The sequence below is a fragment of the Suricata suricatta genome, chromosome 14 (genome assembly GCF_006229205.1).
Source record: "Suricata suricatta isolate VVHF042 chromosome 14, meerkat_22Aug2017_6uvM2_HiC, whole genome shotgun sequence".
NCBI lineage: Eukaryota > Metazoa > Chordata > Mammalia > Carnivora > Herpestidae > Suricata > Suricata suricatta.
Genome location: NC_043713.1, coordinates 27,790,229 through 27,817,625, shown reverse-complemented (window position 1 = coordinate 27,817,625; position 27,397 = coordinate 27,790,229). Strand labels below are relative to the sequence as shown.

General features: G+C 40.9%; 1 protein-coding gene across 3 annotated transcripts in view; it reads left to right on the top strand.

The window, feature by feature from the left end:
- Nucleotides 1-27,397, top strand: part of SETBP1 (SET binding protein 1) — a 369,979-nt gene that overhangs the window by 327,019 nt on the left and 15,563 nt on the right. For all 3 annotated transcript variants that reach the window (XM_029922074.1, XM_029922076.1, XM_029922075.1), the window contains one exon: nt 12,187-12,357. In XM_029922074.1, the coding sequence (XP_029777934.1) occupies nt 12,187-12,357 (171 nt within the window). The remainder of the gene's footprint in view (nt 1-12,186; nt 12,358-27,397) is intronic.

The window sequence follows — 27,397 nt, the reverse complement described above, 5'->3', positions numbered from 1 at the left end:
TTAAACTATTGTTCTAGAATATATGCTAGTTAAAATATCCCAATAAATCTCTAGTATGGCCCCAGGTGCAATAGAAGATCATATAGGTGGTCTTTTCAGCCCAGGGGAGATTGTTATTTTTATTTAAATTTCTTGTTCATGCATCTTGGTTGTTTTTTTTTTTAACAAACTATTTGACTACCCAAAGACTGGATGGTTTCTTATATTTTAAGGGTCCCCCAAAGGATCTGGAGTTTCTGTGTTCACAGTAGGTACTGAAACTTTTGCTGACCTAATTAACACAGGAACAAAACTGCTTCCTTATTGCCAACCACCACCAACATATTGACAATGTGTCATCAGATTGCATATTTAAGTTGAGAAGCTTTTTCACTGGGATCCCAGCTTTAAGAGAGAGAGGTGGGTGTTAGTTGGGATGGTGGAAATGGAGTAATGACTTGACCAGCGGCATCTTCTCCAAATCTCCAGTCCTTCACGTAGGTGTCTGGTAGCCTCCATCCTAATCACCGTGTAGATGCCCCATGTTTTCTGTTCTTGTTCCTGGCTGGCTTGTTGAGAGCACATTCTCAGTGTCAGCCTCTGTACTAAGCATCTTACACATAATATCTCATTTAATCCCCATGCTAGTCCTCTGAGGTAAGTGGTTCATGAAACTGTTTTTTTCTTAATGAGGTAATTGAGACTTTGAGAAGTAAATAACTTGACCAAGGTCAAATACCTAGTTAAGCAATAAAGCTAGGATTTAAACCAAGGGTCTTCTGACTCCAAGGCCATTGCCTTATTCATCAGCTTAAAACTCCTTTCCCTGAAAGAAGTATATTCCACAATCACTGGCTCTTACATTTGGATTCTGATTCCCTTTTATACAGAATGTTTCTGCCTCCATGTCTTTATTTTACTTTCCTAATTCAACATCTCTCCCTTTTTAAATAAAGGCTTAAAAAGTCCACAGATATTTTAAATTCTGAACTTGTATGCCATCCTCACCTTCCTGATTCCAGGCTGCTGGATAGTTTGAGGCTTCTTCTTCAGAAATTCTTGTTCCTTATTATTTTATTTTATTTTTAATAGCATCCTACAGTTTTCAGTCTTTGGAACTCCCATTTCTTGGCCTTGCAAATGAAGTCCAGAGTGCAGAAGTCCTTATTCTTAATCTCCATCTAAACACTAGTTCTCAGTAACTTGATAGACTCCCTGTGAATCTTTGAATCAAACACAGTAGTCTCTTAGCCACTTCCAAACCTCCCCAAAGGAACTAACTTTCCTTCTCTGATCTCAAGCCCCACCAAGACCCTCCATCCCCATTTTTCATGTCTGTAAATTTCCCCCTACTCTTCTCTGGATGACCAAGAGACCTCCTCAGATACACTATTAAAATACCCCTCTTTGATTTTAAATCACATTACCAGTCTTGCTGCACGCAATGGCATGTTCATTAGCTCTGTATATGCATCATGCACCGGTTGGTATCAACATAGGCATTATCCAAACCAGACATATTCTGGGCCACTTTGGGGTCTGGCAACAGTGAAATTTCCTTAGAGGATGGTTGAAAAAAATACAGTGCATCCCATCTCTTGAACAGAGGCTTGCATAATCAACCAAGTAGAAAGAAATGTTGAGGTGCATTTAACCTCATTAGTTTCAGTAGAACTGACTCTCTCCAATCCATCAGAGTTGAGCTACATTACTGAAACTCAACTATTTCTAAATCTCATTTACATAATGGATGAGATGTGAAATGAGCCCAATGTGAGGGGAGCCACCCGGAGGCACTAAAGTTTATCACAATATGTAAGAGTCCTTTTAGATCATTGCATTAAATTTCCACTAACAAGGTAACAAATTAATTGTCTGTGTTACTGTACTAGCCCAAAGTCTATTGAGTGCAGAATATCAGTGAGGAAGCAGCGGAATTTTCAAGGACTGGGCAGGAGGGATGTTTACAGGGATGTGATGAATGCTACCTTAGCTCTCTCTTCTGCCCCTTTAAGAAATCCTCAGCACCTCTGTAATCTGATGGCAGACTTTGGCTTTATTAGTGAGGTAAGCGAGGATGAGTAAATCAACTGTATCAGACAAGCCTCAGGACATCTAGAAATTGATCATTCTGCCGAAATAAGCACTCTGTGTTTATTAGCTGGGAGTTCATCACTATCGCTTCTCCTCATCCAATTCCTAAGAGATTTCAAAGCCATCATCATGGTATTAGCTCGTCTGACTGAACTACTAGAGATAAAGATTAGGAGATCTATCTAATGATGGGTCTGAGTTTCTGTGATTCTTTTTTCTTCTATTGCAAAGAAGACAGCTTTTCCAGTACACATTTCTGTGTCCATATGTGTATGCCTGCACACAATCTCAGTGCATTTGCATTTTATGGGATGGATTTAAATAGTGGAGCAAAGTAGGTGGTTTGAGAAAGACACCCAATAAAACTCTTAAAACAATATATCTTTGCCATACATAAAGCAATCACTACTTAAAAAGGGGGATATATGCTAAACTGACTTCTCTAGTTGACACAGTGTGTCTATACAGTGGGTGATATTGCATTGAGGAGAATAATTTGATTCTATAACCACATTATAATCCTAACATCCACGCATGGCCAGACTCCTACAGATATGTCCATGAGAAATGAATACATATTGGGCTGATCTTTCACAAACCAGTAGCTATGCATTTATCTATTTATACATATATTTATAGACACACATGCACTTCAGCTCCTGATATCAAGCTCTTTTCTCAATGTGGCTTCTAAATAAGCAGTAATCAAAATGCAAATAAGGTGACCCAGTTAGCATCGTGATCTGTATTACCATGCAGATGTGCTCTGTGAGTCTGCATTATAAGGGTAAAAAGGAAGACACTACAAAAGATACTTAGATTAACTAGCCTTGACTACTAAGCCCTTTCTACTAGGGAGAATCTAGGGAATACACTCCCAGAGTCCCAGAGTCGATGGTCTTATAGCATGATCTGTTCATAAGCTGCCCTGTGAGTGAAGAATAACAGGCATGCACCAGAAGAGCAGGAAGATGGCTAGCTCTTGACTCTGGGAAGTCTCAGAATGGAACCCTGGCAGCTCAACACCAACATGTGAACCTGAGACAGGCTAAGAATAAGGCCAGTGTCAGAGTCATGGCTTTGCCATTCTCTCTGTGCAATGCTAAACAAAGCGAAATCTCATCTACTGTCTAGGATGAGTGGTCCTAGAAGGACTAGACTAACTCTGAACTGCCATGATTTTACTTTACTGAAGCTTCATTTTGTTTATCTGTTGATGAAGCCTAAGACATGCTTATGTACATTACAGTCGCATATTCTTAAACTACTTGATCTCCAAGGACGTAACAAGAGCATACTTGTGCATCAGAGTATTAAATTGGTTTTAATTATATGTATGCATTGTTTTTCCCCTAGTTAATACATCTTGAAAGTCCCTTTGTTATATTTGTCAGAGAACAGCTACTACTCTATTGTCTCTACATTTTTTTCAGGCATGAGAACAGTTATATCAGCATTCTGTTTGGTTCTGTTGGTCTGCCCTTTGTCCTTCTATGGTGTGTTTGTGTGTGTGTGTGTGTGTGTGTGTGTGTGTGTGTGTGAGTGCGCACTTATATAGGAATCAACTTAGGCAGGTAAGGGCTCTAACCTGAGTTTAGAAATATCTATGAACTTTAAACTGCTTACAAAATGTGCTCTCTCTTTGTATGTTTGTGTATATATGTACTTTTTCCTCCTAAGAACAATTTCTGGTGTCTGATTAAAAACCTCTTACTCAGCATGTCTCCTCTTTGCAATTTTGATATCTGATATATCAAGCATATTTCCATTCTGGATGTCCTTTAGTGCTTCTAGAAAACACCTTTCATCTGATATGAACTTTTCACTAGAGGATCAGGAGAGACTGACTTATGTATGCATCATTAGAATTTACTGCATGTAGAGTCTATGAAGTTATAAATCTTTGTGAGGTTCCAATGGACAAAATATTATCCTCTCAGCCCATTTCTATACTCCCGAATTAAGAGAAGCAAGAATTATTCCAATTGTTTAGCAGTTTCTCTGAATCTAGAAAGCTTGGAATCAGAATAGGAGAGCTAGAAGAGATTCTGACCAGGAGGAAAACGAAGTTCAGTGAGATTCCAAGTCTTGCTCAAGTTCATCCGGTGAGTATAGGGTAGATCCTGCAATAATTCAGTATCTGAGAACTTTTGTCTCTTAACTTTTATATCAACAAATTATTTGTCCCTGATACAATTTATTAAGTATTTTTGAATAATTTCTTTGTATCAGCCATATGCTAGGAATATATAAGAAAATAATATAGAGTCTTCCTAAATAATTTAAATCTTACAAAGGACACACATAATTTGAACATATGAAGTAAGTTTATAATGAGATAATTAGTACTAAGATAATATATCACTTGGAAATAATAATAGTTAACACAGGTAAATGCTTATTATAGCTAGGCACCTTAGTTTTTTTATATATATATATGTGTTCGTTTCTATCACTACTGTACCAAATTTCCACAAACTTGGTGGCTTAAACAAGAAAAATATATTACTTTATATACTATTGGAAGTCTGAAGTCCAAAATGGGTCTCACTGGGCTAAAGTCAAAGTATCAACAGGGCTGCATTCCTTTCTGGAAACAACAGGGTAGAGTCTGTTTCCTTGCTTTATTCCAGCTTCTATAGACCATGTGCATTCTTTAACATATAAGCTTCTTCCTCCATCTTCAAGACCACGAATGTAGCATCTCCCTGACACTGCTTCCAACACCACGTCTCTTTCTGAAACTCTTCTCTTCTGCCTCCTTCTCCCACTTTAGAGGACTTTTTTTTTTACTTTTCAAGGATACTCTCCCTATGTTAAGGCAGCTGATTGACAACATTAATTCCATCTTCAACTTCAATTATCCTTCACCATGTTGCATAACACACTCACAGGTTCTAGGAATTTGGATATGGACATCTTTGGGAAGCTGAGGTACTATTTGGGGTCTGCCATCATATGTAAACTCATTCAATCCTCAGGGAAGCTTCATTTCACAGATGAGAAAACTGAGGCACAGAGAGTTGATATAACTTGTCCGAATCACATGGTTAGTGAAGCAGGTAGTCTTGTTCCACAGAACGTATCCTCACCTCTACTCTCTACTACATGGAAATAGGAGATTTAGAAAAGAAGGCTATTTGTGGAGTGAAGATTTGGGACTGGAAGATAGAAATGTTTTCTCTGTTTCTCCATCCTACACTGTTAAGTATCTAGTATCTATCAAGCTAAGTGGTGGGGAATTAAAACAAAGATGTGGTTTCTGACCTTTAGGCAATGTTAAGATATGGTTTCTTACCTCTAGGCAGTGTTGCAGTTGCCTACAAGATTGTCAGAAAAATGAACAAATAATGACACAAGAAGCCAGAAGTCTGTCCAACATGATAAGACATAGAGGAGAGAGGCACTAACTCTTCCCAACAACAAGCTGTGGGTTTCATGTTTCCCAAATGCCTTTCCAAACATCTCCCAGTATTTGGTTTTTATGACTCATTCCCAACCACTCTTGTATCGGCTTATTATTCCTGGTTCCACTCTTGTCATTTCCCAGCCCTTGCAGAGCCTCCCTCCACTTCAAGGGATGGATTCTGCCCCTCAATACTTGGGTAATGGTTGAACCTGTGTCTGTCTGCCTGAGTGGATGAGTGTTCATGAGCCCCATGCTTACTGGTGCCTGGCCCACACAGGTCCATAATGAATATTGAATTAATAAATGGATGAGCACAAGACTACCTCAGATCACACCAAGATCTCATTTTCCTCCTAATTTCTAAGGGACTCATTTGGTTTCTTGTCTTGTTTTGTTTTCGTTTCATAGGTCTTTCTGTCCTACATCACTCTCCACTTCTAAACTTTCTCTGCAAATACAGGGCTTACATCTTCCAAGTTGTACTAGTAGGCAGTCAAATAATTGTGAATTTTAAAACTATTAAGTCTAGGCTCACTGAATAGCTTTCCACTTAAAAGTGACCTTGCCTGAATTTCACCTTACAAGGTCCTAGAATGATGTAAAACTCATTTGACATATAACACGTGTTGATAGAGTCACTATGATTGAACAGGCTGTTTACTGTCCAGTGCACTGCCTCAAAGGGAGGGGAGGGCTGACATCCAGCCCATGCTTCTCCCTCCAAACCTTGAGCAATGAAGACGCATGTGTACACAGGAAGCCATGTCTCTTTCTCATGTTCACAGTGGTGCCCTCTCTTTGCTGAGATTTCGGTCCTTGGAACTCTATCCCAAAGATACTGTATGAATGGGTAGTAGAGGCACTGCCTTTTGATGATTAAAAAAAAAACAACAACCTTAAGATCTTGTAAAAAGTAACAACTACCTTTATGTTATGCCAAGCTTATTAGAATGTAATTCTTAGAAGACAGGGATTTCAACTTTTTTGATTAGTGCTGTGTCCCTGGTACAGTAAACATTCAATAAATACTTGCTGAATTAATGAATATGATTATGCAAATACAAAAATAACATTTTCATTGACTTTGGAACAGAAAAATATTTCCCCAATTCTAATGGTATTTATCTAGTGGGGTTTTTTTTAAGTTTTATTTTTTATTTTTATTTATTTATGAGAGAGAGAGAGAGACCTCGTGCACGAGAGGGGAACAGAAGAGAGAGAGGGAGACAGGGGATCCAAAGCAGGCTTTGCACTGTCAGCTCAGAGACCAATGCAGGACTCAAACTCACTAACTGTGAGGTAATGACCTGAGCCAAATGCTTAACCCACGGAGCCACCCAGGTGCTCCAGGTATTAGCTAGTGTTTGATTCACTTTCTTCTATAATAACTACCTCTCTTTGTGCCCTAAAGAAAGTCCATTTGCAAACAAGAAAAAAGAGCAATGGAACAATCCAGCAATCAGTTATGAGAATGGTAATTATTATCAAGTTTTTAAGAGTTTTGTCTTGTGAAAAAATGTATTATTTATTGGGTTACCCAAAAGGGAAAGAAAAGAACATCGAACTGAGTCAAGAGGCATGAATCTCCACTTCTGCACACATGCCTTCTGTGCATGCCTGCACACATGATATGTGAGTTTGGGCAAATCATCTGGTCCTCTGTGGCTCCGTTTTTGTGCATTTGGAATTTCACCACCTGCCTTTTGTCATCCACAGAGATGCTGCAGGGGGCAACTAGCATAATGTATGTCAAAGCTCTTTGTAAGATGAAAAGCCACTGACTGCTCAATATCATATACCTCCCAGTGCAGGCCAAACGCTGCATTCTGCAACATGAAGGCCAAAGAGGTGACTGAAGGACCCAGCCACCATCTCAGTGGTGTCGGCTTTCCTGCTTCTCCAGGCTAAGCTCTGTCACCAGGAAACATCTGCATTTGCAAATTGGATAATGAAAAAATGAATTAAGGTGTTCAACAAGACCTTATTAATCACATAGCATTTTCTAGACCTACTGCTCTCTGCAGTGGATGTTACTAAATGAATTACATATGATCCCTAGGTGATGATTCCATTAGCCCCTTTATTTTAAAGAAATTGTGAAATGAGAACCCCTCCAGGAGTCAGGATCTAGTTCTTACCACTTCTTACTGGCTGTGTGATTTTAGGGAAGTGACACAACCACTCTAAACCTCCATTTTCTCATCTAGAAAAGGGGACTGTACTCTTCTCATCCTACAAAGGTATATGTTGTTTGTTTTCCCCAAAAGAAAATGAGATAAAGTAGCTTTATAAATCTAGAGCAACATACAAATTACTCTAAGGTGAGGCTGGTTTTTATTATCCAAGGTCACAGAACTCATTAAAGGGATCCTGGGAAAGTCAGCCAGCATAGACCCTGCTTTTCCTCCATGACCCCAGTGACCTTGAACAACCTGGGGAAGAGGTAATTGAACAGCAACTACTACTTTGGAGGAAACAGAATCAAAATATTGAAGCTATTGACTCACCCTTAAGGCAGTAAACAGTGCTTTGGTCTCTGACCTTTTCGCATCCTGGGGCAGTCAATAACCTGGCCGCTAGATGCAGCGCCTGCCACTGATTCTGATTTGGGAGTACTTTAACCTTGAACTAAGCTCCAAGTAACCACGGCAACAGGAAGTCAGCTTCTGCATTGGAGGAGTGGGAATCCATAAATCAAGTCCCTAATGCAAACACGGTGTGCAGGTAGAGGTTTGAGGGGATAAGTGGTCTATGAGAAATTACCTTTGAAAATGAGTGACTGTCCCTCGGTACACTACAGCACAGTTTCAAAGACTTTTTAAAAAATGTATCAATAGAGGTCAACAGGTTATTAGCAGAATGTTTTCCTATAGGTTTAACTTTCTTAAAAAATTTCCTCTTGGCTCTGTCTTTTAATTATGAACAGATGTTGGATCCACATAGTTATTAGCATTGTTACTTCCTCCTTAAAAACGTACTGGCCTCCAAATATGCGAGACTCGGTACAGTTTGTCCCGTGTTGGGGTTTAGGGAGGTTCTGAACACACATCCACCATGTGTGCTCTCCATAGAGTCAGCTGTCTGGGGTGGAGAAGCGCTCCCTCCCCAGATCAAAGCCAGGCTCACGTTTACTGAGGTCCCAGGTAAGTTGCAGTGACACATCTCAGTGCTCCAGTCAGCACAGCACTAATATCTGGGTTTCCTTAATGGTGAACCTCCAGCTTCAGACATCTATCTCCCTCTCATGGAGGGAAGCCAGCCCATGCTGAGAAGAAACTTTCCAAATGTCCCAGCACCCTGCCCTCACCCGTATCTCTGAGAACTTGGTTCTGAACAATTTCATGTCTGTCCGGCCATTTGGGCACCTCTCCATGGAACATCAGCTGCCACCTGGAATGAAGGGAAACAAAGACTTGGGGTGGCCCGCCTGCCTGATGCTGTCTCCCATGAGGGGTCACCCATTCCAGTCCCCCGAGCCCTGTGCTCTCAGGCAGATTTTGTGGATTACAAATGCTGCTAGATTAGTCTTTGTTGAAAGCTTGTCTAATATACTTGCTCATGTATGCTATTTCTGGGATTATTTCCATAATCCTCTCAAAATCCAAAAATGTCTGAGAAAACATCATGGCTCTTTATTTTTTTTCCTAATTGGTTTTCAGATTCATTGGATGGCAACTAACAAACAGTACTGAAATCTAGAAAATCCTAAATTATCTAGGGTTTTCAAGACAGCTAAATAGTGACAATTTGAATTATAGAGTTTTTAAGTGTCATTTTATTACTTTTAACACAAACACTTGAGTAGCAAAGTATGCCCAATAGAGGTATGATCGAATGAACTTTAATGAAATGATGTGGACTGAGACTAATTTGGATTGTGAACATTTGCATGAAAATGGGTACAACGAAAATGACTTAAAATCAGTTTGTTCCCAAGTGATAGTTAAATATCCACTTGCTAATCCTGTTTATGGCTTGTTCCCTGAGCATGTCATAATTTGAGCAAAGAATTACCTGCCCAACCTGTGTCCACAGGTACAAAGACGACATTATCAGTGGGGTTTTCCAAAGGAGCTATGATCCCACAGACTTCTGATGGCTTGGCATCCCAGCGGCTACAGAAAGGCACAGCTGCATCTATTGAATAAGACCATGACAGGGGTGGTAGAGAGTACCAAAATGGGGGGACCCCCATCAGACCCGGGCCTGCTGTCCCCAGTTCAGATTGTTAGCTGCCAGTTGGTCAAGCATATCATTCTACCCCAACGTCTTTGTCTACCAAGACTTCTAGATCTTCCCCAAAGTCTGTTTATTTTCTCAAAGGAAAAAGAATTTAAGATGTTTGTGGTTTAGGGGCATTAAACGTCCAACTTCAGCACAGGTTGTGATCTCACAGTTTGTGAGTTTGAGCCCCACATCGGGCTCTGTGCTGACAGCTAAGAGCCTAGAGCCTGCTTCAGACCCTGTGTCTCCGTCTCTCTCTGCCCCTCCCCCACTCACAGGTATAGCCTCATTGCACATGCATTCTCTCTCTCTCAAAAATAAATAAACATTAAAAAAATTTTTAATACTTTTAAGAAAGATGTTTGTGGTTTAAAAAATATTAACAATAAAGAAGACTAGGGAGTAAAAGTAAAAACTGCTTCTTCCTCACCAACCTTTCGTGCGCTCTCCTTCCTGAGAATAACTACTGTTAACTGTCTGCGTATATCCCCTTGTGGGCGGCTCTGCCTGTATTTTACCTGTGTTACCTGTGTGTGCCAAACCTATCCCCGACACACCTGCATTTCTCTCAGATGCACATGCTATACGCGTTTGCTGCCCTTCCTGATTTCTGGATGGTCATGCCTTACAATCCTCCTGTCATAGGATTTGATGTCTGTCTACCTCCCCTGTCAAAATGCAATGAAATATAAAATCCAAGGAAGCATAAACGGAATGGTTATTTGCAGCACACGAGGGGGAGTTTCAGAGGGCAGGATGGAGAGTCGGAGGACAGTAGTAGTAGGGTAAATGAAAATGTCAGCATGACTTTCTTCCTCAGATGGTTGCAGGTGCTTTTTCCAGGTGTGATACTAGGGCCTATGCACCCCCAATGTGAACTTTGCTGTCGGCAGAACTATGCAGGGTGGTGGACAGGTGTTAGAAGACAGCCGGCTGGGCAAGGATGATCCATGGGTCCTGGATTTAGCATCTGGCTACTTGCAGAATCCCAGTGCTGACATTAGTGAGTTTATTCACTTTTCTCTTAAGCACTCAGAAATGTGTTTTCATCTGCAAAATTAAGCAAATAGTAACTTTTATGCTATACACGTCACCCTGCTGCCTTCAGGCCCACCTGAGCTGGCCTCACTGGGGTGGTGACAGAATGTTTCTCTGGGAGAGGATTGAACCACTCAAGCCTCATTTGCTGCTGTTGCTGTCAGCGGCAGGTAGCCTAGAAATGAAGAAACTCTGTGTTGATGACCATTTCACATGGATCCAGATACCCTCAGCCTCTGGACTTAGGCTTGGATGAGTTGGAGAGTCACCTTTCTGCAGCAGGGGCTGTTGAAGGTGCCCAGAAGTCCTCGGTCAAGTCAGGAGAGAGAGCAGATTTGCCAGCTGATTACCCTGAGGAAGGAGCAGGCTACAGTACTGACCACAGTAATTACAGGAGCAAGAGTAACAGGAAGCCCTTCTGTGTCATGGACCGAGTGCCAGGCATTCTCGTAAGCCCTCTACATTAACTGACTCAGGGATGCTCCCTACCACTCCTGTGAGGTTATACTTGTCCACCCCATTTGTACAGGGAGAGAATCTTAAAGCTTGGAGAGGTTCAGTAACTCACTTAGGATTGCCCTGAGAACTAAGAGAGCCCGGATTCGAGCCCAGGAAGCAAGTTTCCTGAATAGCTCTTACACTTTGTTATAGAATGAATGTCATGCCCTTTTACACAGGCATGTCACAGGGATTCTCTTCAGCCTCACAAAGACATGCCTTATGATATTTATTAGGATCAGAGACCAAAAAGCCCCCAAACCAACTTTCACTTGGCCTGGTGACTGCCATCACACACCAGACCCCGTAGGGCATCTTCTGCTGCCGCGGACTGGCCTCTCATCTGAATCAACTTCCTCGCCGCCCATGACGTAGTGTATGCTCTTGTTGGCACTGAGAATGCCATTCCCTCTTCCTTGTGCCTTAGCATGAGCTCTGGAAAGCTTTTCTTTGCCTCTCCCCACACTAACCCCTAACTCCTTAACACTCCCCAGGCCCCTAGGATGAACAACCCACAAGCCTGCCCTTATGTGTTACCCGATTTTTCCTCCTCCTCTAGTCTGGCCTCCTAGCCAGATGCGATGAGAAGCTAGGGTGAGGCCCGCTTCTCCCCTTCACACCACACATAGCACAACCTCTGTGAAGACGCGTTCCTTGACCCATGGAAGACAAAGGTACCTGCTAAATCCTACTGCCTCGTTGGGCCTGTGGCCCCACTTCCAGGCGGCCAAACTAGAATGTTGTCACCACCTACCTCAGCCACAAAACCAAAACCAGTCACGCTGCTAACATTTTTTTTTTAACATGTTCTAAAACTTCATTCTTGTTGGACCAGAAGGAGGTCAGATGATATAACTATTTTCTCAACTCACTTTCAGGTTTTCTGTTGTCTGTTTTCCGGTTTCTTTTAAGTAACCAAAAGCTTTGGGGTTATTCTCTTTTAGGAATGCCAAGTCCCCACCTGAAAGTGGACCAAACAGCACCACATAGTAAGAACGAGGGCTCTGTGTCCACCATGATGACCAGGAAGAAGCCAGCCGCGGTTGACAGTGTTGCAATCCCACCCACGCCAGTGTTATCGCTCCTTGCTGCTTCTGCGGCAACGTCTGACGCAGGTGAGCACTTCTCAGATGCTTTGGGTTCACCCCCATGACGCTGGGCACGGAGAAGGCCCACCGGGCATGTGCTGTTGAATATAGATTCTTTGTATAGCCAACCTCCCTCAGACACTGAGAACGCTTCAGCGCTGGATTTCAGGTGGGAGGAAAGGATGGAGATCAGCTCAGGACCTGGGGGCAGAGGCCCATTAGTAGCACCTGAATGATAATAGTCATAATTATTTTTTATCAACCCTTAGTAATTCCTCATCTCCAAATCAAGGGCCTTACATATGCTATCTCATGTAACTCATAAAATAAGTCTGTGAAATAAATAGCTATGTCCTAATTTCAGAAGAGGAAGCTAAGAGTCAAGAACTTGCCCCCAGACACCTATGGAAAGTTAGGATTCCAGCTTTGGTCTGGTACCCATGTTCTCAACCACTGCATTTTATTGGCTCCCTGACTCACTGGGCTTGGGAGATAGCAAGGCCTTGATTTATCCTATCCCATAATGTCATGAATTCCTCATTAGCCACCCGACTCCCCACTAGCAGTTGATAAAATATAAACTCCTTAGGCAGGCATCCCAGATACTCTGCCTTCCTCTGCTCCCCACATAATCTCCCACCAGCATCTACACCAACCCCCACTTTACCACACTTTTCCCTGCTCCAAGAAGGCAAGCCTTGGACTTGGCTTAACACCTTTCTTTGAGGACAACCTCCACACCTATATCCCCATCCCACAGACCTTCAAATCCCAGCCTCCTCTGAATGCACACAGCATGCAGTATCTGTACCATGCGTTTGCTACCTACTCAGAGACTGCAGAACTGTCTTCCATTAACTTCTTCTCCCTCACAATAAAATTGTACAAAGCTCATAGACAGAAGCCATGATTTAGGTTCTTGCTATCTTCATGGCCCACAGAATGATGGCACATTGTGGATTAATGCACTGGTAAATGTTAAGCATATTGCAGTATTTAGAAATGCCTATTATGCTTAGAAGCCTAAAAGGAGACTCTTTATTGATATTCACTCTAAACTCATCTTCTAAGTGAGCAGGTTGGTTTGAATAGAGAACTCAACTTGTCTTCATTCCTACTTCCTTCCTAGAAATTATTGGTAATTAGAAAATGCACCCAACTGAAATAGCAGAAGAAAATGCTTGGAGTGACATTTCCCAAATTAAGTTCTGCAAAACATTAGTATTTGTTTTGTGAGAAAAGGTTTTTTTATAGTCAACAAGTATAGGGAATGATGCTTTATGCCTGCTTCTCTTCCATGGGGCTTTTCAGAGCCTTTAATTGACCAGTGTGCACTGTGAGGTTCCAGGAGGGAGAGACACTGAATTTCACAACCTTGCCTGACCATAAAACCCATTTTTCTAGCAATAGCTCTTAACATCTCTTGGAAATGCTGTTCTCCTCAGCCACTCAGCCATTTGAGAAATCTTGCTTAGAAGGAATGGGATAGTCTATCAAATGTGATTATGAATCTACCCACCTTTCACATGCTAGGTGTGAAGTGAAAAGTTCTTGGTGGAAATGCCAGGTAAATGATGACTGCAATGAAACAGGATGAGGTCAGAGGGAAAGTTGTAGGCGAGTGAGGAAGAAGGTTCCTGAGACTTGACAGATGGTGGCACCTTTGCAGGAAAGCATCCAGGCAGAGGGAGTGATGTGGACATAGTTTAGGGCATGGGAGCTGGTGTCAAGCATGCAACTCTGAGAAGGGATCACTTGGCTGGAGTAAAAGATTTGGGTTGGGGTCTGCACTATCCACACAGATAATTACTTTATGCAACCTTATTGGCTAAGCTCTGGAGACCTCCCTTGATGGATTTAGAAATTAGCCTGTATGTTTCCGCCTTTGCTTGCCAAGCAGATATTTCCCAGGGGCAAAAGACAGGTGGTCCCCCAATTTTCTCCCCTCGGCTCTTTCCATCCAGAATAAGAGAATGTGTTCTTGGGACTTCCTGCTTCCACAGGCTTGCCTCCTCTATTTGTGTTCAGTCGTTTACAAATATGCCAAAAAGGTGTAGAAACAGGTGGGTATTAAACTTTTAAACCTGCCTCTCTGGTAATCAGAACTGAGCCAAAGCTCTCCTGTTTCAGGATGCAGGAATGGGCTGTTTATTTTTGGCAGTGCTAAAATGAGACCCTCGTGAGACTTGCACAGATTTGGTCCATTTCCGGGTCTCAAGCTGCAAAGCAGAACTTTGGGGAGAAAACCAGCCAGAGATTTCCCCAGGTGCTGGAGGCCAGACCTTCCTGAGATTCCACTCCCGACAGATAAGTGGATTCCCACAAACTTGAGAGAGTTAGAGTCACACAGCCCAGGCTCGTGTCCAACATGCTGTTTCACACGTGATGCACATATGATTGCTCCCTAGATTCAGAGATCTGCCTGAGGTCATGCAATTGAATTGGAACCCAAACCTCTTGATTTACTGCCTGATTTCCAATGGAATCTCACTTCTATCACAGGTTCAACATCAGAAAAGGCAGATTTCTTTCTCCCTAATTATGGACTCCTACTTCTTTTAGGGAATACTAAGAAAAACTCATCATTTGATGCTTTAACCATCAGAAAGCACAGTAGAAAGGTAGTAAATAGTATCTTGGTTTGGTTTCATTTAGTTGTATGCTTGTCTTATATATTTCTGATGAGACAATTCATTTTTGTTTTCTTTAGAGTCCCTTTTTCATCTTTTACTATAAACAAGGGAATTTAGAAGTACTTCTGGCCTATTTTCAAAGGCCATCCTTTTAACAGAATGGTTTTCGAGACCCAGACAAGTGCCAAGGGGGAAGAAAGAAAAGGAGAATAAAACTATATGTCTTAGAAAACAAAATTAATATGAGAAATATTGTATTGAGATTATATATATATATATATATATATATATATATATATATATAGCAAGAATTCAATTAATTAGAAATTCCTTTCCTTTTAAAATAATGAATGCTACAGGGCACCTGACTGGCTCAGTTAAGCATCCTACTCTTGCTTTTGACTCAGTTAAGCATCCTACTCTTGCTTTTGACTCAGGTCATGATCCCAGGGTAGTGGGATTAAGCCCCACATCAGACTCTGCACTAAGCATGGAGCCCGCCTTGGTATTCTCTCTCTCTCCCTCTGCCTCTCTCCCCCACTCTCTCTCAAATAAAATAATAGTAACAACAAATACTAACTTATCTAGTACAGCCCCTGACACGTAGTAGATATTCAACAAGTAATCACTCAGGAAAATGAATCACTGAGATAGTAGCAGCATACTTATGTAGCACCAGACATGGCGGGAGACATCTGAGAAAAACATGTTCCATCTTGGATGTTAGCAACCAAATGGAAAACATTTGACAGACATGTGGTAGGCTGTTGGTAAATACTTGCCAAATAATTAATCAGTCTATAGTCCTATGAGTATTTTTTTCAAATAGGTGATCTTTGGTTAAAAAAAAAAGGTGGTGGGGAGGACGTTTCCCACCTTATTTTATCAACATTATAAACATTATAATGTGGGAGAAATGGATATGGTCAGAGGTTTAAAAACATGTCTTTTCTAGCTCAAGTGTGAATGTGGGTGGAGGGAGGGGGTAAGGGGGAGGGTGTGTTTTGTTTAAAGCAATTTTTTAGCTTCTCGGAGTCTGGGAAGCATGCTGATGATGAAGTTATTGATTTGGAGGAAGAGGCAGACAACAAGCTGCGGGAGAGGGAGGCCAGACTGAGAACATGTCAGTTTGTGAGCTACTGGGAAGGGGGGATGGCCGTGGCCGCCACCAGTGCTCCGGCAGGTCAGCCTTCGTGATCAAACTACTCAATAGCTATCGATCAGCCATAGTCCCCTGCCACTGCGAAGGGTCTGATTCAAGGGAGCACTGCATCATCATTGTGAGTAATTAGGGCTAATGCAGGAAAGGCTTCAATAAAGTTTGTTCAAAGTGATGCATAATTTGAAATAACTTCTATTGCGCTGTCCCAATCATGATTTAATAACCGTATCAGATAATCCATACCTCAATAAGTCAGGCTAATTTTTCTGCTTTCCTACATATTGAACTAACTTCTCAGGAAGGTCATGCAACGTGGAGAGAAAGTGTGATTTCACTACTGAAACGCGTCCCCCCCACCTTTGTATTTAAGATGAGACTATTTTGTTAAATAGATTATAAATCCTGTTGGAACTCAGTAAAACACAAAGAAAATAAAATTTATCTAGTCCTGTGCCTGAAAGCCTAGTCCTAGTGATGGGAAAGTAGGCAGGCATATCCACTGTGCCCACCTCTCTGTTTCTCTTTCACACACACACACACACACACACACACACACACTCATTTACACTAGATATCCTCTCATCTTAAATCCCAGGAGAAAATAAAAGGTGTGTATCAGGGTTGTTATCACCAAATCTCAACTGCTCAACGTATGGCTGGGCTAGAGATAATAGAGGGAAGCAGATGAGCATAACTCCTTGTTTATATCTGCTTTCTATCAAGACTAATTCATTATTCTCTAAAACTGTATGATCTGCTTGTTTAAAACTACCAAAACCTAAGGGTGCCTGGGTGGTTCAGTGGGTTAAGTGTCCAACTTTGGTCAGGTCATGATCTTGTGGTCTGTGAGTTCGAGCTCTGCCTCAGGCTCTGTGCCAACAGCTCAGAGCCTGGAACCTGCTTCAGATTCTGTCTCCCTCTCTCTCTCTTTACCCCTCTCCTGCTCACGCTCTGTCTCTGTCTCTGAAAAATGAATAAGCCTTTGAAAGATTAAAAAAAAAATCAACTAACAAAAGCTATGAGTAAGCAGAAATATCAGATGGGAGGGTGGTAAAATAGGTGAGGGGGACTGAGGAGGAATACACTTGCCATGATGAGCACCAGGTATTGTGTGGAAGTGTTGAATCACTACATTTGAAACTAATATTACACTGTCATCTATTTGGAATTTAAATAAAAACAAAATAATAATAATTTAAAAAGAAACTACCTATAAAAGACAAAAAAATTAATAAATTTCACAAGTGTATTAAATGCTTAGACATTTTACTTTTGAAGGCAAAGACTGATATTAGGTAGATCATTAAACCAACTATCAGGACCATCAGAACAGACAGATAACCTGCAATCAAGATGCAAAACCGTAAGACTGAAAAATTACCGTCACAAAGGCACCTGGGTGTCTCAGTCAGCTAAGCATCTGACTCTTGATTTGGGCTTGGGTCATGATCTTGCAGTTCTTGAGATTGAGTCCCTGTCAGGCTCTGCTATTGTTTGGGATTCTCTCTCTCTCCCTCTCTGTCTGCCCGTACCCTGGTCACCCTCTATCTGTCTCTCAAAATTAATAAATAAATACATCCTTAAAAACAAAGAAATATTACCTTCACAAATAAAAAGATACATTCTTAATTTCAATGAAATTAGAAAGAAATCTAGTATTTTAGTAGCTGGAGCAAAATAGTCATGAAAATTGCTTCTGACCCCCAAATTCTAGCATTTCTGATTTTGCAATTAGCCAAATGTCATCAATGGAGAGGGGCCCAAAATAATGAAATAACATTCAGGTGCAAAAGTAACAAATTCTTTTGCAAGAAGAATTGTAAAATTATTAATTTTATGTGCTTTGTGCCTATGTGGAACCATCCTATGGCACTCCTAGCCAAAATAGCGAGTCAATTCAGCCAAAAGCCTTGTCTTTAAAACAACCAAAATAGAGCAAATAAATGTGCAAGTTAATAGGATTTGGAACATCTAAGGGCTATAAGTATACAAACTGAAGAACTCTTCAAATTGTATAATAAATTCCTATAAGGCCAGATTAATCACTTAAAATATACAGTAAAAAACTTGAGGAAAGATCTAGAGTAAATAAAGCTTTATTTTTAAAAATTGTTCAGGGGTGCCTGGTTAAGCATTTGACTCTTGATCTCGCAATTTGTGAGTTTAAGCCCCACATCAGGCTCTCTGCTTTCAGTGTGGAGCCTGTTTGGGATTCTGTTTCCCTCTCTGTCTGCCCCTCTCCCACTCATGCTCATGTGCACTCCCTTGCTATCTCTCACTCTCTCAAAAATAAACGTAAAATTAATTAAATGACATTGAAACATGTAAATGTCATTAAAAAATGAATTGTTCAAATTGCCTGTAAAGCGCTGCCTATGGCCCTGTGTTGAAGCAGCACAGAATGAGTCTGTTTGCCTGGAGAGCTCTACTGAATGTGAGGCTCATGCAATGTCCCCCCCCCCCCCCCCCCCCCCCCCCCCCCCGGGCTCTGGGCCATGAAGAGACCAGTAGGATTGGAAGCTTCTGTGCTTCCCTGAAGATCCCATCACACCAAAGGCCTTCTGAAAAACCTCCAAATATTCTTTTTATTTTTGCCCCATTAGGAGGAAACAAGCTCTTTTCTGATTTGAGACAGACATCTAGAGCAGCTGAGCTGTCCCCATGGCCAAATCTATAAGCATCCTAGAGAAGCACCAAGAACTCCAAAATCTACCCCCCGCCTCTTCTGCTCCAAGCACATCTCCTTAGAAATGTTAGCCAGCACCGAACTCCTTTGGAATCCTGTAGCCAGAGTGTGAATTTAAAAAAACTAAAAACTCAGATCAAAAATTCACTCAACTCTTTAATGAGGTAACCACCATGCTGATAAAGCTGATCCAAAGAAGAATTAGAGGGACAGGACATGATAGGAACGTAAGCACTGGAGAAAGAGCATCAAGGGAGATCGCTCAGTTAATGTCCTAATGGGCAATAAAACCATAACCTCTGGGCTTATCTTTGCTACCAGTTAGAAATCATTTGCATATTTTTTGAGCAAAAATCTTCAAGTTAACATTTTACCTGGCATAGTCTGGGCCTGTAATCAGTAGTGGATAGCAAATCCAACAAAGCTATTTTCCCTAGATAATTAATCATGGGGCAGGCCTGTAAAACAGTACTCTAAATCCAAAAAGATATGCACCCTTCCATTTGCCTTGTTTCTACATTTTGGCCCATTTTTCTTCATACCACACATGGGCCATGCACTCCTCTACTTGATTGCATGTATTCTTGCTTCAGATCATCTACACTGAGATCAGTGCTACACTTAACAGCTGGCTGATCTTGTCCTCAATGCTCACAATCTGTAAAATGGGGAAAACATACTACCTAGTGTAGAGGATTATGATGAGGAATAAATGAGACAGCCTTTGTGAAAATATTAGCAGAGTTCCTGGCACATAACAAGAGTTTAGCAAATGAGCACTATCGTTGCCACTTCTGTGGTTGTTACTGTCATTGCCATTAACTGATTATCTGTTTTCCGTGCTGGAATGTTCTCATCTCCCTTCACCAACTCTTCAAGCCATATAGATGACTAACTCATGACCATTCTTTAAGACACAGCATAGTGACTTCAACTCCAAGAAGCCTTCCCGAATAGCCACTTGGACAATCACCCCATGGCCAAGTTGGATGCCACGTCCTTTATACTCCATGACTCCCTATAACCCCACTGATAATTGACCCCTATATTTAATAAAGTGTCCATGCTCATGCCTGTGCCCCATTCTGGACTGTCCCCTACCCTATTGTCTGATCCTATTCAACTTTAAAATCCCAGTACTTGGCACCCAGGTGGGCAAACAATAGGTTATCATTAAATATTAGTCAAAATGAACTTTACAACAGCTTTTTCCTGCATAAAACCATCTGGTGCATGAACATACCTCAAAATTATATTCATTCATGTTGAGAGACAATGATTTGCCTTTATTTTTCATATTAATACCAGAAACAGCAAACTATCTAAAGAATGGTCAGCAGAAGCAGCTACCTGAAAGGGATCTCCAGAATCTCTCATTCAGTAATGGCAGACCAGGCCCTGGATAACCTGGATGAAGATTATTTTCAAGTTAAAGAGTCAGCCTATATGCCACAATATATGCAATACATGAGTATGTTTTAATTCTGAGAGAAGGAGGGACTTGAACACATGTCTGCCTTCACTGAGATCTTCTAGGGTATTTGGGAAATGAGCCACTCAATGTAAGCGAGGCTGTAATTTAATTATTTTATATATAATAGTCTTGCATTGTGCCCAGAGTGTTGGGTTCCCAAGAGCAGCAACTATATTTCCTATTTCAGTTTTGCCCCCTTCAGTGAGTATCAAGAATCTCATAAATTTGCAGAACCTTGTGTTGTTATATGGGTTGAAAATAAGAGAAGCAAAAGCCGGGCTGTTAAGGAACTTGTAATTGTATTTGGGTATCAAGAACCTCGCAAGGTGCTGGGTACATAGTAAATACTCAATAAACATGTATGGACTTGATTTAACATTTTTTCCCCTCCAGAGTTGAGATTTTAGGAAAGACCAAAAGTGTAATAACAGGTTTGAAAGTGCTGCGCCTGTGAGGAACTTAACTCAATTTATCTTCTCTGAATGCTTCTTTCAGATTATGCTCCCAACCACCTCTTGCCACAGTCAGACCCTCTTAAAAATAGAGTAATGATAATAATACATTTTATCTTCTTCCCAGTGATGGTATCATTCACACCTCCATTGAAGCCCAGTGGGAGGTTTGGCTGTGAGGCATCGTTGGCAGGGGGAGTCAGGTGCGATTATTGTAATGAGGACTCCACGCTCGGCGAAATGCGGGAAAGAAAACCTCCCATACGTGAAGCGATTTCTATTAAGATACTCACTTTATATAAAATATTCAAGCTCCTCTTTATAAATCGGAGAGTGAAAAGAGGCTCTTCTAAGGGGAGATTTTATGTGGCCAGAACGAAAGGGCACAAATATTTTATGATCAGTTTTGAGATGGAAGTGGTGTGCCTGCCTCATTCACGGACTCCTTCCATTTCCACAGGTCTAATTAGATTGTTGGTTTAATGGTGGCGAGATAATCTAGTGGCCACTGAAAGCAACTGTGTTAATGAGAAGGGGGGACAGTGCTTTGGGTTTCCTGTAATTAATGGAGAGTTTTTGAAAAACTTCTTGGTTCCAGTGAAGTTGGCATACTGTGCCCAGCTGTTGAGAAGGGAGGCAAGGTCTTTCCTGTTCATTGCTGTGGAAATGGCCTCAGGCAACATAGAAGAACTGTGTAATGACTGTCATTAAGAATGATCTTTAGTGGTCCAGGCAGGCTACAGTCCGTCTACAACAGAAAAGAGACTTAGAGAGAGGGATAGGGAGAAAGGAGGCAGTGAGGGGAAAGAGAGTAAGGATTATAAAACAGACATGACAGACAGAGAGACAGACTGACCGCACTATCTCTCACCTGTCAGTCCTCTCCATTCCACATCTGGGAGCGACTAGAATAATCCCACAGCATCTTCCCAGGGAATCTCCTTCTCTTGTTGCATAAACTGGAGTCAACCAGACAAGACTGGGTTAGACCGCATGGAAGGACTTTCCGCTAATCCCTTCATGGCAGAGATAAGAAAATTGAACCCAGAGAGGTAAACTGAACTACAAATCTTGCCTGAGTAGGAATTAGATAACCTGGACTCCTGGCCACCACATGGATATATAGTGGAAAGTGGATTTGAAATTCAAGCACCAGAATTATTATACAGCTTTTCAGGACTTACTAATTCATTCTCTTAGGTAAGTTGCTGAGTCTTCCCGAGACTTGTGAGTCTCAGTTTCCCCATCAGTGAAATGGGGAACGTAATTTCTGCCTTTTAGGCTGTGGTGAGAAAGAAATGAAATAGCAGACAAAAACCAATCACATAGTCAAAATAGTATAGCACTATGTCATGACCCCCCCTCGTGTCAAGAATGAAGTCATGCCATGTCATGATTTAATCATATTAAGTCATAATTTAGTCATGTTATGACTCAGATCATAACATCCATTAACTATCTTTAGAATTTTTTTCCTCCCTCACTGCTCCAAACACTCTTAACACTCAGGGCATGGTCAAAGCCTCCCTGTCCATGAAGATATTAAATGCTATATCGAGTTCATCTTGCTGGCACTTCTGTAAGGCTTTGTTACCATTGTTAAATATTTTTTAAGTATCTGCCACACTGATGCATATATGATTAACCCCTGCCCTAGGGAACTTTCATGCTATTTGGGAAGGCCTGACTCTAAAACATGAGATGACCAAATAATATTAACAAGTGAATAGACTGAATAACAATCTCAGATCCTAACAGAGATATCATTGAGCAATTGATAAGTTATTAATTTCCAACCAAATGATACTAGGGGAGATTGGGGGATATGGTAAAATGATCTGGGAGAGAAGGGCTAAAAGAGCTTTCTGGGGATGGATTGAATTAAATAAGCAGATGGAAGCAGAGGGACAGGTTTACAACATCTCTGAGATAGGAGTATGTGTGGAAACAAAGACCAGTGAGGCTGGAAGAGAGGTTTGGGGTCAGAATATGGAGAACCTGAAATTCTAGAATGAGGTGCAATGAAAGGCAGTGATAGCAAAATAGCAGCCATGGGCCAATAGCTATCTGCAACTGTACTTTGATTGGCTTACGGGGGGTTATACATTTTGAAAAAATCAGTTTGTGAACATCAGAAGATTTACCTAATAATCAAGAGTTTTCGCTTTTGAAACTCAGACTATCCTGGCAACTTTGGGCTCACATTCCTACCTGGCAACAATTGATTAATACAGAATAACATCAGCCCCATTAGATGGGTGGTATTCTCTTTCATTTCTTATTCCCCCACTTCCCTTCCATCTTCCTTCAGGGTCCCGACCAACTTCGCTCATTATCCTGGCAGCCTGGCACCCTATAGGGAGCCATCAAAGGCATTTGGACTGGACAAAGGAACAGGATCAAAACAATGTGCAAGAACGCCTAATCTAGCAGAAGTAGCAGGAATAGTCTGTAGTAACATCTTGTGTTATTTAACTATGGAATTTGGAGGTTGGAGGAGGCCTTTGAGATTGTGAAATTGAGAGAAATCTGGCACTCTGATGCAGTCAATAGTAGAAAAGTGACAGGGAAACCCAGGCTTTCTCGCTCTATCTAGCTCCCTTTCTTATTCGCTTTCTTAAGGAAATATGGTTTGAAACTGGCTTTGAAATAGGGCAGCCTTGCTTGACTCCTTCAGTCCCTCACTTCTAAGATGTATGCCCTTGGGAAAACGATTTAACCTCTGAGGTCCCAGTTTTCATCTCTACAGCAGAGGCCACCGTGTCCTCATGTGGTTGCGATCACAATTAAATGAGGATGCATGTGAGATACTGCAGCCTGCACTGTAGGTTCTCCAAAAATGTTCATTTCTTCCCCCCTTTCCCTTAGTTTCATATGACAGCAGGAATGTTACCTGTATTGTCTTACCTGTAGAGTCTATGGTATGATACAAAGTTGTTGTTACCAAAGTAAATGTTGAGTAAATGAACACTCAAAGACTGTGCACACCTCCCCCAGCAAAGAATGAAAGTTGTTCGCCCCGCCCCTCCCCCACCCAGGGCTCCCACAATGTGACATCTGTTACTTAAAGGTCCTTTGTAACTAACTCTGTTAGGTTTTTTTTTTGGGGTTTTTTTTTGTTTTGTTTTGTTTTGTTTTTGTTTTTGTTTTTTTTACGATGTCTGGTTTTGAAAGGAATACAAGGAGAGAACTCAGTGGCTTTCACCTGTTGATTCCTCTTCCCCAGCAATTGTTACGTGTTTCCTTGATAGCTCTTTCAACTAAGAGAGACCAGATAGCCTTCTCACAATAATGAGGAAACACATGATGTGCAGTTTCAAAAGACAGAGAGAAGGTACTAATAGAGGGAATTTCAACTGTTCAGTGATCCCAGCAATGTCTGAACACCCTGTGTGGCCTGGACCCAGGGCTTGCCCCATAAAGATGACAGAGCTCAGAACAAAAGAGAGTAAGCCTGATATTACCTTTAAATTCAGCAGGGGATGCAGACCAGCCTCATGCAGTGTTCCTGGGTTTCGAGGTATAGTTTCAGTGTTCAAATGCACTCCTCCAAGGAATGTTCTTGCCCTTCTAGTACCTGAAGATATTTTGAGAGGACTTTCCTTATGTTGAAAATCCAGGTTTGTTAATGCCTAAATATTAAACCCACAATCCTGGTTTTTGTCTCATGGGTGTTGTCAGACTTAAGTGATTTGGGCTTTACATATGGAAAGTTCATTTTATTGTGTAATTAATGGGAAGCAGACTTTGGGAAGCTGATGATCCAGGCCCTTATTTATATGAGAGCATATGTCTGTGTTCTGTTTATGACTCACTCTCTTACTCCACGCATTGTAACTTGGGTTTGTTTACACTAACTTTTCCTAGAATCCAAGCCACATGGTATATGAGCCAATAATTTATGGTCTCTAAAAGGGAAAGATGATGAATGAGCCTTTTCCTCTTAAGTTGTCAAATCTTAAACTGAGGAAGATGTATTTGCTGCCTTGAGTCTGTCCAAGCTTATATTTGAAAAAAAAAAAAAAGTAACGCAAAAATTAAAAAAAAAAAAAAACCCTGCCATTACTGGCATAGTGCTCAGAACTTGAATGTATAGATATTTGCCAAGACAGCATATGACCACTCCTCCACAATATACCATTTAATTGTGATCCAAATGTTCAGCAATGAAAAGACCATTCATCCTGTCTCTTCCTGTCACTCTGTCTCTCTTGTCTCTCTGTTCTTCTCTGTCTCTGGCTCCCATTTTTGATGTTAGCTAAGTAAAATATAATATGTACATGTCTCCCTTTTTCAGGAGCCCCCTCATTTTAATCTGTGGGCTTAAATGTTCAAGCTGCTTTTCTTAAAGCACACTTAGTAAATTCCAAACTTACTTTGTCATTGAATCTGCACTCCTATGAAGTGGTTTGGATATCAGTCTATATTTCACAGTCCTTCAGTGCTTTTGGTCATGGCTTAGATCCTCCAAACAGTTAATAGTGCTCTGAGGAGAGTAGAGAACAGCTGAAATATGTGAAAATCTAATTTAATTTACAGTGATTTGGATCCCCTTCAATAAATCCTTTCATATTTCACACACAGCCTTTACAAAATAGACAGTAAGTGTTGGTTTAGGTCAAGTCACATAGATTGATTGCAATTCAAGTAAGTCAGCTGAGTTCTGTGCTGGTCACATGGGGGCGGGAGGCATGGAATGGCATGTCTAACACAGAGCCTGGCACCAAGTGGGCTCAGTCAATGCTTCTTCCAAGTATGAATAAGAATGGATAAGGCATGGTTCTTATTCCTTAAGAAAACATAATTTAAAAGGAGAGATAAATGCAGATGGATCCCATAATCTTAACACAGGACAGACTATATGAAATGCTGTCAGATAGATACAAGCAATGTAGAGGGGACCAAAAAGATTAATATTGAAATGAGAGTCCTCAGTGGCTTTTAGAGGAGTATCTAATAAAACTGAATTCCAGCAGAAATTGGAAGGCCGTGGATGCATACTGACTACTGTTTTGTTTTGTTTTTGTGTCTTTTCTTTTCTTTCCTTTCCTCTCCTTTTCTTTTCTTTTCTCACTAGGGCAGGAGAATTTGCTCTGGATAGAAGAAAAATGTAAGACTCTCCACCCCTACCCAATCCAACATCAGATGCAATATCCTCTCTCTCAGAAATAAGAGAGTCGGGCACACACCTGTGGGCAATGCAAAGTCATCTTTTCTGTGACACATCCATCATCTTCTAACCAGACAGACACAAGAATATGTGAGGGTCTAAAGCAACGGGTATAAATTGCTTGTTGTTTTTATGACAAATACAGGGATATCTTGTGTGAGTGTAAATTTCCATTTTTTCTTGAAAAACCTAAATAAAGAGAAAAACAATCACATATATTTAGGTCACGTGAATCATGCCCAGAAGGAGATAAGGGGACAGTCATTAACTCTGAGGGTATTCAAACCCTCTGTAAATTTTACAAATCTGGGCAGTCTCTGAGAAAACAAAATTAAGATTCAAAACTTTCATAACAGACTAGAACACTGGACGAAAACCAATAAAATAAACCTTCGCAGATTTAAATAGAAAGCTTGTATTTAAACTCAAGAACCAATTTCCCATGGCAATGGCCAGGTTTGGTAGCAGTTTATATGGAAGTTAATTGAGCTTCTATTTAATGTGAGCCAACAGTGTGATGTTGCTAGGGGAAAAAAACAACTTTGCCGGTTTTATTTATTTATTTTTTATGTAGCTCTCATTAACAGAAGTGCAGTGCCTTGATCACAGAAATTAATCAACCCAATCTTTCTGCATAATCATTTCATACTTAGAAAATCAGTTCAATTCCAGGCACCAAAATTTAAGATGAGATTTGGCAGACACTAAAATCTCTGGAGGAACAGGATCAAAATGGAATATATAGTCTAGAATTCATTTCATATGAAACACAGATAATGGAAGTGAGAATGTCTTACCTGGAACAGAGAAGACTTGGAGATATATAACTTTTATTTTTTACAGAATCAGATTTATTTAGAAGTAAGGGTCCCACCAAGGGGTCAAGAATTTGTCTAGAAACACAGAACTAAGGATTGAAAAGTCTAGACTAGAACCTTATTCTTATAACATCCTGGGCAATGTTTTCTATCAAATCATAAATAACGAGTCTGAGGATTTAAGTAAACAAATGCAATTATTAAAACCAAGAAGAAAATACAGGACAGATACCTACTATTTGATAGAATTCCTAAAGCTCTATCACGGGCAACAGGATTTATTTTATCTGAGCCTAAATATTAAAAATGTAAACATTTTCATAATCACATTTGCCACATTATTCTTTGTTCTTCCCTGTTTTTCTTTTCTTTGTATTTTTTCCCCAAAATTTAAACAAGAAAATCTCTCACAATCAAGTATGAACACAGAGCTACAATAATTGGCGTATTATATAAGGGATGGTATTTATGGTTAAAGATATAGTTATGCCACGTTGGAGAGGAAAGGAAAAAAGAAATATAAAGAGCCCTTTGAGAGGGTGTGACCACCCCCGCCGTGTGACCACCTGGCATGCTGTGAGACTCAGCAGATGTAGCGTCAAACTTTTTGGCGTTAACTGCATTTCTATCCAGCCTCTCAAGTTGTCTACTCAGTCTGCTGGGGCTTGAGCC